Here is a 13,520-nt window from a genome sequence, read left to right as displayed (position 1 = left end):
TCAGTATATTCCCTACCACCAACTAGCTTTCAGTGCCTGTAAAAAACAATGTGAAATTTTCAAACTATGGTAACCATTTTGACACATTTATTCAATACTAATATTCTACAGAAGTTAAGGCACAAAGTTATACGAAGGAGAATTTTACATAATTTGTTTTCATCCTTGGGCTTCCCTGGTGGCTCAGACAGTAAAAATCCACCTGCAATGCAAGAGACCTGGGTTCAATCCCTGTGGTTTGGGAAGATCCCCTGGAGAAGGAAATGATAACAAATTTCTTCTGTCCCTGAGTTTAAACAACATGTGCATGGACCTCAAAGGATACATCATGATTCAAATTCACTTGTTACCCGAGTCTTACAGAGCAGTGACACGTTTATCCCAAATTTTACTCAAATCTATTAAATTCCAGGAGTTTTACCTGGAGAATCCCATGGACAAGAGGAGTCTGATGGGCTACAGTCCATGGGGTCACAAAGAGTCAGACATGACTGAGCAACTAACACCACTCCCAAATGAGTGAGTTCTGAAGGCAAGTTCGGGAAAGGGACAGTGGGAACCAATAAGACACTGGTATGGCCTATGAAGCCTGGTAGTTCTGGCTGGATTGAAGACCAGGCGTGAGGGCTCAGCCAAGGGAGTCATGGGGCTTTTTGGGAAGGGGGAGACAGAAATCATCCCGGGCTTTTAGAAGACTGAACTTAGTTTCCACTCAGTACCAACTCCCAAGAGCTCAGAGCTGGGGCAGCTGATGCCAGCCTAGAGCATCAGCTGGCAAGACCACACAGTTAAAGTCAGAGGTCACCGTTCAGGAGAGAAGCCCCCACAGTGGAAGATTAAGTATGGGGCCAAGAAAAGTAAGATCATGAATAAAGAAATAGGTACCTGAAAGAATTATAAGCAATGAAAAACAACCTGGGGAAGCACATTTCAGGTCAACATAAAGATCTTTCTGAGAACAAGAGCAGTTCATCAGTGACGACACTGCTTTGAGTGCTTAACTGCTGTAACAATATTCCATGGTCGGGAGGTAGCCTGGTGCTTATACAGAATTCCTGGCTATCCAAATTTCTTCTGTCCCTAAGTTTAAATAGTATGTGCATGGACCTCAAAGGATACAGCATGATTCAAATTCATGTGTTACCTCAGTCTTACAGAGCAGTGACAAGTTTATCACAAATTTTACTCAAATCTATTAAATTCCTGGGTTCACTTAATCAGGTTTGAATCATAGGCATTAAACAGCAAAATCTCATCTAGCCACCTACAGTTTATGGTAAATCAAGACAAAGCAGTTTCTGTCCATCTGTGAATTCTAAAAAGCACAACCTCAAAGAAAAGTCTCAAGGCCTTTATTCGGAAGTCACTGATAAACTGCACTGGCCGCCCCCTTCTGTCACTGAATACTGAGAAGCTATCCACAGACCTAATGACAAGCTGTGTCCACCTCAGGAAGACACCTGTGCAGTCTTTTAAACCAGACAACAACTAAAAGGAGACATATTCAGTTCTTCCAAAATGACTGATTTTCAGGGTTTTTTTTTTTTTAATGACCTCTCAATAAACCACAAGATCAGCCAGCCTATAGCACTTCATACCACATCAACTGAAATAAACTCACTAAGAACTGAATGAAAGGTCACAGGAATGAACTGAGAGACTCCCATGACCTGCATGAGAATTAACGAGAAAGGAGGAAAAAGAATAAACGGACTTTCTATTTAACATGATAGCATGTTAGCTGTCTCTCTGGCAGCATCTAGTCTGTCAGACCCCTGGGGGCTTGACATCAATGCCATTTGCATTAGCTTTAACAAGATACAAATTGAGAAAGATGAGCATGCACACATCTCAAAAAAAAGAAGGGCAAATACAGAATGGCAGATACAATAGAGCATTTAATTAACAATCAAAACACTATGATTTATTATTCCATATATGAGGTAAAGAAATATAAAAAGCTTAAGAGGGGGACATAACTTTTAGAAAAGCCTAATGTATTTCTTTGAAGACATCTGTTCCACCTGATTAGTGGGTACCCTAATGCTCATGATACTATACTATCCTCTGTATTTTTTAGTTACATTTAAAGCTTTCCATGGTAAGAAAATTTAAGCAAAAATACTGGAAAAAGTGTGTTTAGTAAACAAAGTTTTAAAGAATGAATATTATATAACTTTGTAAAGAACGCCAAATTTCAGGAGCTTATTATTGAAGTATAGCAACAGTATAATGTCAAATACTTGGTGACAATAAAAAGAATTTTTTTAATGATCACTGTAACAGTAAAAAAAAAAAAAAAACCCTTAATATTCTAGATGATGACCACATGACATGGTTAAGTAGATTACATACAGCACATCCCTACTGTGAAACATTAGACAAGCTTTAAAAATACTAAGGCAGGAAAAAAAAAAACCTACTACGAAAGCAAACCTTTGTGAAGTCACAACCAAGTCCCAAAGGTACACTGTTGGTGGGAACAAGGCAAATTGCCTTATATGGATCCTGTGGCCTGGCTATAGCCAGCGCTTGCAGCAGGAGGCCCTGCCTAGTGAGCCTGGGTGCATGGGCAATGGCAGCAGGTGGATGAGGTCCTGAGGGCAATGTTACCTGGCGTGCAGTGGCAGTGGCAGCTGAGGAGCTCAACAGAGCCACAGGAGCAATGCCATCACCCTCTATTCTGGTCAGGTCACACTATGCACTCTGTACAGCTACTGTGTCCTGCAGTGGACCTGAACGGGTGACCCTGAGACCTGAAGACCTAAGAGACTCTTCTCATCAGCCAAGGAAGCCCAGCAGGCACCATATCTTTCTTCACAGACTGTTTTCATGTTCAGGGGGGACATTTCCTGACCATTCCCTCCATGCTGAGAGTGCACGTTGTCGGGGAGGTAGAGCTATATTTTCAAGAAGATTGTCAACACAACCTAGAAAGCCCGGCAACAAACAACGGAACAGTTTGCTGAGCACCGTGCAGACTGTGCATCCACAGGAAGCCACCTTCTCAAGACATCAGAAAGTGATGCCTTCCGGCAAAGTCATGGTCCAGAATGACAACCCACTGAATGGTTCTTATTTTTCCCTTACACTGGAACTTGCACCTTTCTGAGCCCCAGTCCCAAGAGCTGGGGTCCAGGAGCACCAACTACAGTGTCTAATTATTCCTGTTAAGACAGGAGGCATTTATGTTCTTCTGTAGATGGGTTACCAGTGGTTGGAACTGAAGTTTGCCATTCAGCATTTTGTAAGTCAGGATCTTCTGACCCAGTCTGGAAGAATGTGGCCAACCTTGAGGGCATGTCAGGACACAGGCTGGTGCAGGCCCCTGACCTGGGCAAGCCTGTCCAGATAAAATGCCCATGGGGCCTCTCTACCAGCACCTACGAAGTTTCTATAGCCAGAGGTCCTTTCTTTGGGGACACTATAGAATGTGTTCTTTGCTCTAGTGGTGATAGCTCCTATTTCAATATGGTTCTCTTTGCACAATTCTCTATTATTTGCACATGCACTGCTGCCCTGACGGATCCCTTGGTCTCCACCAGACGCCCACATCTGTGCTCCAAGGGACCCAGGGCCACAATCCCCTCCCAACTTCCATCTCCCTTCACAGCCCCCCTCTCAGATTTCATCATCCACCTAAAAGTTTAAGTATGTTCAAACCTCCCTCCCATTTCAAGTCCTTTATGGAAACAATTCAGGTAGATTTGGGGGACTGGTGCTGGCCACCTACCCTACCCTCTTCCATATTTTACAGTATAGAAGAAGGTGCAAAGCTAAAACACTATTTTTCCTAGGATCCCTCACACCTTGCTGAGAACCAGGCAGCCACATGTACCTGCACAGGGTCTGGGAGCTCTGAGTGCCACGGGTACCTCCTCCTCCCCTCTTCTGACAACTGTTCTTGCCACAGCTCCTCTGGCTATTGCACTGCTCTCCCTGTGTCCCCAGCTCCACCCCCTGTCCCTGACCTGAGGCACACTATCTCAAGACCTCCCTACAGAGTACCCTCCACAAAAAACTTCCCCAAGGAATCCCACCCATTTCCATGGCTCTAATTAGTACTCAGGGCACAGACACAATAAAGAAAAGCAAAGAGACCATTAATACAAAATTCACAGTGCTGGAGTACAGGGGAATGTGTCCAGGGAGAGACAAGGATAGGACTCTGATACTAGTAATACTCCACTGATGTCTGTTTTATTTACTGTACAAATATATTGTGCGTATGATAGTTTCAAAATAATTTTAAGTTTTTACGGTAAAAAAGCCTTCAATGAGTTTTCATGGTCCAAAGAGTAAGTCTCAAGTCTAAGGTCCTACATGGCCACTGCACTCCTGCCCGACAAGCACCACCACTGCTCCTCCCCTCGCTTTCCTGTGTTCCAACTACATTGTTTCTTCTACATCCTGGCCTCCACCTCAGAACCTTTACACATTCTGTCTCCTCTGTATATATTCTTCCTCTCTATCGTAATTTTGCTAAATTTCTACTTTACACGCAAACCTCACCTAAACATTAATTTAATTGAACAGAACCAAACACTGGTTTAATCAAGTATTGTTTTAACCAGGTTGGTATTCCTTGACTGTCTTGTTATATTCCTGTATGACTCCTCCTCTCAGCCATCTAAAAGGGCAACAATGACATATGTCCTGTCTACTACCTTGTTCAACACTCAGCACAGTGCCTGGTAGGAAGTCAACATATCAAGGAGCTCATCTACTCTTTTTTAAAAAATTAATAGACTATTTTTTGAGGAATTATACTTTATAGAAAACATAAGCAGAAAGTACACACCTTGCATTACTATGGTACATTTGTTACAACTCATGATCCAATATTGATGCAGCACACCAGGCCTCCCTGTCCATCACCAGCTTCTGGACTTTACCCAAACTCATGTCCATTGAGTCAGTGATGCCATCCAACCATGTCATCCTCTGTCGTCCCCTTCTCCTCTCACCTTCAATCTTTCCCAGCATCAGGGTCTTTTCCGGTGAGTCAGCTCTTCATATCAGGTGGCCAAAGTATTGGAGTTTCAGCTTCAGCATCAGTCCTTCCAATGAATATTCAGGACTGATTTCCTTTAGGATGGACTGGTTGGATCTCCCTGCTGTCCAAGGGACTCTCTCTTGAGAGACCTGTCTTCTTGAGACTCTTGTCTTCTCCAACACCAACAGTTCAAAAGCATCAATTCTTGGGCGCTCAGCTTTCTTTATAGTCCAACTCTCACATCCATACATGACTACTGGGAAAACCATAGCCTTGACTAGACAGACCTTTGTTGGCAAAGCAATGTCTCTGCTTTTTATTTACTTATTTATTTTTTAACTGTTGAACTTAAATTCTCCTTAATGTGCCTTTTTTTAAATATAAATTTATTTATTTTAATTGGAGGCTAATTACTTTACAATATTGTATTGGTTTTGCTTTTTAATATGCTGTCTAGGTTGGTCATAACTTTTCTTCCAAAGAGTAAGCGTCTTTTAATTTCATGGCTGCAGTCACCATCTGCAGTGATTTAGGAGCCCAAGAAAATAAAGCCTGTCACTGTTTCCCCATCTATCTGCCATGAAGTGATGGGACCAGATGCAATGATCTTCGTTTTCTGAATGTTGAGCTTTAAGCCAACTTTTTCATTCTCCTCTTTCACTTTCACCAAGAGGCTCTTTAGTTCTTCTTTGCTTTTCTGCCATAAGGGTGGTGTCATCTGCATATCTGAGGTTACTGATATTTCTCCTGGCCATCCTGATTCCAGCCTGTGCTTCATTCAGCCCAGCGTTTCTCATGATGTACTCTGCATATAAGTTAAATAAGCAGGGTGACAATATATAGCCTTGACATACTCCTTTTCCTATCTGGAACCAGTCTGTTGTTCCATGTCCAGTTCTAACTGTTGCTTCCTGCCCTGCATACAGACTTCTTAAGAGGCAGGTCAGGTGGTATGGTCTTCCTAATTCTTGAAGAATTTTCCAGTTTGTTGTGATCCACACAGTCAAAGGCTTTGGCATAGTCAATAAAGCAGAAATAGATGTTTTTCTGGAACTCTTGAGCTTTTTCGATGATCCAACGGATGTTGGCAATTTGATCTTTGGTTCCTCTGCCTTTTCTAAATCCAGCTTGAACATCTGGAAGTTCACGGTTCATGTACTGTTGAAGCCTGGCTTGGATACATTACTATTAACTAAAGTCTATAGTTTACATTAGGATTTCCTGTTTGTGGTGTGCATTCTGTAAGTTTGGACAAATTTACAATGACATAAACCCAGCATTACATTTTCACTGCTCTAAAAACTCCACGCTTTGCCTATTCACTCCTCTCTCATCCTCCAACCCTGGAACCCCTGACTATCTTACTGTGTCCATAGCTTTGTCTTTCCCAGAATGTCACAGTTGGAATCAAACAGTATATAGCCTTTCAGATTAGCTTCTTTCAATGTATATTTAAGGTTTTTCCATGTCTTTTCGTGGCTAAGTAGCCAATCTCTTTTCAGCACTAGGTAACAGTCCATTGTCTGGATGTGGCAATTTACTTATCCATTCACCTAGTTAAGGATATCCTAATTACTTCCATGTCTTGGCAACTATGAATAAAGCTGCTATAAACATTCACGTGCAGGTTTCTGTGTGAACATCAGTATTCAACTCCTTTGGGTAAAATCCACGCAGCAGGATTACTGGATCTTATGGTAAGAGTATGTTCAGGTTTGTAAGAAACTGCAACCATGTCTTCAGAGTGGCTGTACCTTCGTATTGTATTCCTACCAGCAAGGAGTGAGGATTTCTGTGTCCCACGTCCTCACCAGCATTTGGTGGTGACAGTGTGTGGACTGTGGCTACTCTAGTAGTGTGCAGTGGCAGCTCATCTGTTTTTCACCAGGAAGGCCATGAGGACACACTGCACGCTTTTGCTGACACAGCGGGCCTGTGTCAATTGCATGGCTTTTAACAAATAGACAAGGATTGGCTGATGCCTACAGAATCCATATGCACGGACCTGAGGTGGCTTCTAATATCTCTGTGTTATTTGTTATTCTTAAATTCTGCCAATGATTCTGGAGCACAGCTAAGGTTTAAGAGCTACTTGTTCAATCAGGGAGCCAAATACTACTGACAACTCAATTTTGACATATGTTATTTGTGCTTACATGTAGACTGAGGGTTCTCTGGCGATGGTGGGCATTAAATACAATGATGGAAAGAGAAAAAGTATACTCATCTCTAGATCCCCAATTCCCAACACAGTGTTTCTGATACAGTAAATGATTTAAAATTAATATTAATCTCACCTGTAACTTACTTTAAAAATCTACCTGGTAGATATAATTCATAAATATATATAATAAATACAGATGGGTATTATATATATCCATTATTGTATATATCCATAATCTATAATATATAATTTCTGGGAGTCCACAGTATAAATACAGTACGGACTGGAAAAAGAAAGGGACGATACACTATGCAGACGAGGCCTCCCAGCAATGGGACAGGGAGCATGTGCACTTCCTTCTATAAATTCCACACCATCCAATAACGGTATGGAGGTCTGAGGTTTTTTTCCTCAATCCTGCAGAAAACTAACTAGACTCAGAAGGAAAAGCATGGAAGACACAGCAGGCACCTCCCAATGCCAGTCCACATGGATCTGGCCAGGAAGGTTTTTCTTTTGAAAATACAGAATCCTGAAGCCAATTAAGATTCTGAAAACTATTCTGTGCTAGAACCTAAAATTCTAGCCAGATTAAGAACTCAGGGTAGAATCAACTCTCCCCATTTTTATTCTCAGTAGTCATACTCCTGAGCTTCTACAGCGATTCTGTAACATTTTTTCCCAAAACTCTACACATATTCTAGTTTCTAAAATGATTAAATAGAGACAGGTTCTAATGAACAAGAAAGTTATGTTCTGCTATTGGTTGTTCGAAATTCTGAATGTGTTTTCTTGTAGAATAACATAACGAACTATGATTTGAAAAGACCACTTACGATCAACCTACTGCTTTTAGGAATATTTTTTGTGGAAAATATGTCTTAGGTGCTCATGTGGGATGCCAAGAAAATATTTCCCTAACTCAAGAAAGCATTTCCCTAACTCTTCTAGGCTTCTGATTTCCATTTTAGTCATCACTCTCCATTTAGTGGATCCCTGCAAAGAAAAAGAAAAGCAGGAAGGCAAAATGGTTTTTGCCTTCTGACGAGGCTTTACAAATAGCTGAAGACAGAAGGGAGAAAGGGAAAGTTACATCCAACTAAACGCAGAGTTTCAAAGAATAGTAAGGAGAGACAAGAAGCCTTCTTCAATGAACAGTGCACAAAAATAGAGGAAAATAACAGAAGGGAAAAGATGAGAAATCTCTTCAGGAAAACTGGAAATATCAAAGGAATATTTCACCCAAAGATGGGCACAATAAAGGACAGAAATGGTAGAGACCTAGTAGACGCTGAAGAGATCAAGAGATGAAAGGAATACATGGAAGAACTGTACAAAAAAAGATCTTAATGAACTGGATAACTCTGATGGTGTGGTCTGTCACCCACAGCCAGACATTCTGGAGTGTGAAGTTAAGGGGGTCTTGGGAAGCACTGCTGTCAATAAAGCTGATGGATGTGATGGAATTCCAGTAGAGCTATTCAACACCCTAAAGGATGATGCTATCAACGTGTTGCACTCAATATGTCAGCAAATCTAGAAGACCAGCAGTGACCACAGAACTGGAAAAGGTCAATCTTCATCCCAATTCCCAAGAAGCGTAGTACTAATGTTCAAACCATCAGACAATCGCACTCATCTCCCATGCTAGTAAAGTGAAAGAGCAAAGTCACTCAGTCCTGTTTGATTCTTTGCAACCCCATGAACAGCTGATGAAGTTCTGGAGTGGGTAGCCTTTCCCTTCTCCAGGGGATCTTTCCAACCCAGGGACTGAACCCATGTCTCCCACATTGCAGGTGGATTCTTTACCAGCTAGCCACCAGGGAAGTCCCATACTAGTGAGGTCATGCTTAAAATCTTGCATCCTAGGCTTTAGCATTACACGAACAATGAACTTTCAGAAGTCCAAGCTGGGTTTAGAAAAGGCAGAGGAACCAGAGATCAAATTATCAACATCTGCTGTATCACAGAAAAAAGCAAGGGAATACCAGAAAAGCATCTACCTAAAGCCTTTGACTGTGTAGCTCATAACAAACTGTGGAAAACTCTTAAAGAGATGGGAATACCAGACCATCTTACCTGTCTCGTGAGAAATCTGTATGTGGGTCAAGAAGCAAGTTAAAATTCTGTATGGAACAAACTGATTGGTTCATGATTGAGAAAGGAGTACAACAGGGCTGTCTGCTGTCACTCTATTTATTTAACCTGAGCACATCATGAGAAATGCCGGGCTGTATGAGTTAGAAGCTGGAATCTAGATAGGCAGGAGAAGCACCAATAACCTTAGATATGCGGATGATACCACTCCAACAACAGAAAGCGAACTGGAACTAAAGACTCTCTTGTGAGGAAGAAGGAGAAGAGTGAAAAAGCCGGCTTAAAACTAAATATTTCAAAAACTAAGATCCTGGCCCCATTACTTCATGGCAAACAGAAGGGTAAAAGGTGAAAGTAGTGACAGATTTCCTTTTTGTGGACTGTAAAATCACTGCAGATGGTGACTGCAGCCATGAAACCAGAAGACTGCTTCTTGGCAGGAAAGCTATGACAAACCTTAGACAGTGTGTTGAAAGTAAGGACATCACTTTGCCGACATAGTTCATACATAGTCAAGGTTATGGTTTTTCCAGCGGTCATGTACGATTGTGAGAGCTGGACCATAAAGAAGGCAGAGCACCAGAGAATTGATGCCTTCAAACTGTGGTGCTGGAGAAGACTCCTGAGAGTCCCCTGGACAGCAAAGAGATCAAACCAGTTAATCTTAAGGGAAATCAACCCTGAAAACTCATTGGAAGGACTGATGCTGAAGCTGAAGCTCCAGGATTCTGGTCACCTGATACAAACAGCCGACTCACTGGAAAAGTTCCTGATGCTGGGAAAGATTGAGGGCAGAAGGAAGAGAAGGCATCAGAAGATGAGACAGCTGGATGGCATCATCGATGCAATGGACATGAACTTAGGTAAACTTCAGGAGATGGTGAAGAACAGGGAGGCCTGGTATGCAAAGAGTCGGTGACTAAACAACAACAGCAGCAGCACATATAGACAAAAATCAGTGAGCACTATTTCAGATACTTTTGCTTCTTTATACTTATTAGGAAAAAAAAATAGTGATTTTTACATCTATCTGTTTCTGCTGGTTCTACTTGAAATAAACCTTGCTTCCCAATCTTGCCTCACCCTCTCTCAATTTCAGTATATGGTCATATACTGAACTCTACACTGTCCCAAACCATCTGTGCCTGTGCTTTGTTAAGTCCCTTGCTGTACGATTAAGATCATTGCAATAGTCAGAAGCAATAGGAAATGCTTTATAGAAGGATGTTGTAGGTGGTTATCACCTACATTAACCTGCTTGAAAACATCACTCTAAATATCCCTAGTTCTTTACCAATCACACCACTGTTCTCCATAAACCACTGAGTGAAAGTGAAAGAGAATTCTAAGAGTATTAACTTCTTTTATAAAATACTTACCCCATAATGTCCTTTGATGATTTAATAAGAACACGAAAGCACTTTATAGAACAGTAAATATTTTTAAGAAACTCAAATTTAAACCTAATTTAAAATTCATCTTCCTCTTCAGAACATCTTCCAAACTGTTATCAGCTCAGGTCAATGCCAAATGTTAAGTCAATCTATCCTGTCTCTATCCTTCTCCCACCTATTTTCCTTCAGGAAGGGATTAGAGTAAATGCTCTAATCCCAACCACACGTGCATGCTGTCACTTCAGTCGTATCCAATTCTGCACAACCCCATGGACTGTAGCCCACCAGGCTCCTCTGTCCATTGGATTCTCCAGGCAAGAATACTGGAGTGGGTTGCCATTTCCTCCTCCAGCGGATATTTCCAACCCAGGGTCAAATCTGAGTTTCCTGTATCTCTTGCACTGGAGGCAGATTCTTTACCAAAATAAGCCAGCTGGGAAGCCTGGTCCCAAGTATATTATAATGAATGTTTAAAGTACAACTGTCAAATGAGGAGTAGAACATCACTACAGATACATGAGGTACCAAGTACGTCTTTGTGTTAACTTCTTTCAGGCTATCTGATCATTCAACATTCAGAGCTTTTGCCAGGCATCCTTCCTACAAGAGTAAAAATGACAGTATCTGCTTGTAACAAGCACTCCTTAAAGCACTTTACCTATACTTACCCTTTTAATATTAACATAAGTATCCCATTTTAATAAAACAGGAAAAACGAAGCCAGGAGGCAATGGAAAAGAGATGTCACAACCTGGCATCAGTAGCCCGGCCACTCACCTGTCTCAACAGCATCTATTCCTGTGCCAGCAGTAAAACCCAGCCACCACCATCTGCCCCTGTTATATCTCACCTTAACTGAGGAGACACGTGGTATCGAGTCCCCCTGCTCAGCACTCCCTGTCTGCCTTTCCAAGAGTCACCTTAAGTTGCATCTAATCATTTCACTCTCCTGATTCAACAGCTCTTCATGGATTAAGTCATTTGGGCAAATACTTCCCCACTCTTGTAAAGGATGAAGGTGGCAGTTGAGACCCTGGGGTTGTCCATCCCTGGACCCCTGACACTCTTAGGGGTTGGGAGGGCGTGTCTGAGGAGATGTGCAGAGGATCATTTGACAGGATGGCCTTGTGGAGCCAAGAAAGGTGACCGTGAAGCCTGGACAACAGAAATGGGAATGCCCCGGGCACAGGAAGTCAGAGAGAGAGCTCTAGGTCCACAGCCAGTGCCAAGACCCCACAGCAGGAGCCAGTGTAGGACATTTCACATAGGGAAGAAGGCAGGGCCTGAGGGTGAGGGGCAGAGGCCAGCAAGAGAAGCAGCTTGGTGTGGGGGGAGGAAGCAGGTATGCAGCTGGGAGTTTGTTACAAGCATGAGAGGAATGGAATAGGCTGACTGACATTTTTAAACACTACTCTAACTGCTGGGAAGAAAAGAAGTGGCTAAGGACAGGGGGGTGGGTATCCCATGACAGGGAACTGGGTCATCAGATGAAATGCCTGTACCCTCCTTGATCACACAGCATATTCACTTGTCCATAGTCACAATCCATATGCACTTGTTGTTACCCATGCACAGAGACTGCCATCAGGAGCCAGCACTTACCTGTATCCGTATCGTGCCCCCCGCCCCCGCCAACCACATACACAGCACAGTCACACTGTGCTTAAACAGGTGAGTGAATACTATCATGCAGAGGACACTGTTAGGAACATTTTCAACCGCAGGGTTAATATGAAGTCAGTTACATCCCTCTGACAGTCTCATTACATAAAACAAGCACAACTGAAACAACAGGTGGCAGGATGATTTCTCATAGCTTTACTGATCTGGACCCTAAAAAATGCAATCTGACTTAGGAAGGAGGTTGGTACTTAGGGTTAGTGCTTTACAACCTCCCATGAGATATTTACTATCAAGCAGCCTTCAGGCAGTTTACAATTGTTTTTAATTCCCCAATTTCAACTCTCTGAGAGAAATCTGATCTTTTGCCAAAAAAGGCAACAAGGAGGAGACATCAATCCACTGCACGGAAGGCACCTAAAGATCGGTGGGTCTTCTGTGTCCCTGGCGCACTCTATAAGACCACACCTCACAAACACAGATTTAAGCATCACCATTACTGCCAGCCTTAGTCCTTATGGCTGCATCCTTTTTTCTTCCAATCTCTTAAGTCTCATAAGTTTGCTCTTGCTTTTCAACACTTCCAGGAATTACTACTGAGTCTGCCCAGAAGTTCTGCTAGTACTTATTTGTATAATGATAGAAATCTTATTTCAAAACAATAAACTCACAAGATTATTGGCTGAATATTTAAATCTCTTCGGTTACTGCATGGTTAGCATCACAGAGGCCCCGAATTACTTACCTAAGTAATGTGGTGGGTGAAATGCCATAGGCTTGCTAGTTGCTGAGTAATATCCAATTGCTCTCTTAAATCGAATAACTTTGTCATCTGTTCTAGACTGAAACAAATGCACGAAAACCTTTGTAAATTAGTATGCCACTGGTCATGTGTATATTAATATAATTCAACACACGTATAAGTCTGTAGCCTTTAAAGCTAGATGAGAGTTTAGAATATACATTAAAACCGTTAAGGAAAATCAACAGATTATCATTAAAGAAACAAGTTAATTCTCTTAGAACACTGTACTTATCAGAGTCTGACATGGCACTCAGGAGACCTGAGTTCTGGGATGCAGTCCTCCAACTTTCCCTTGGCAAGGTCTCTGATGCTACCTGCAAAGGTTTCACTTTCCATCTCTAGCAAAGTGGAGGTACAATTTTAGCTCTTCAGAGAGCAAACAGGAAGTCACACAAACTTCATCGCTTCTACTAAAGTCCAACCTCCCTTGAATTTCTTACTTTC

General features: G+C 42.0%; 1 protein-coding gene across 3 annotated transcripts in view; it reads right to left on the bottom strand.

The window, feature by feature from the left end:
* The window catches only part of FAM120A (family with sequence similarity 120 member A), a 115,832-nt gene that overhangs the window by 58,127 nt on the left and 44,185 nt on the right, over positions 1–13,520 (bottom strand). For all 3 annotated transcript variants that reach the window (XR_015131938.1, XR_015131937.1, XM_086315631.1), the window contains exon 5: positions 13,017–13,113. Coding sequence is in view for 1 of the 3 variants with exons in the window: in XM_086315631.1 (XP_086171757.1) it covers positions 13,017–13,113 (97 nt within the window). In the remaining 2 variants the exon portion in view is untranslated. The remainder of the gene's footprint in view (positions 1–13,016; positions 13,114–13,520) is intronic.

Source organism: Bos grunniens, chromosome 8 (assembly GCF_055505025.1).
Source record: "Bos grunniens cultivar Pamir isolate PY7600 chromosome 8, Bosgru_T2T1.0, whole genome shotgun sequence".
Taxonomy (NCBI): Eukaryota; Metazoa; Chordata; class Mammalia; order Artiodactyla; family Bovidae; genus Bos; species Bos grunniens.
The sequence above is the reverse complement of the archived record's forward strand: the minus strand, read 5'-3'. Positions and strand labels throughout refer to the sequence as shown.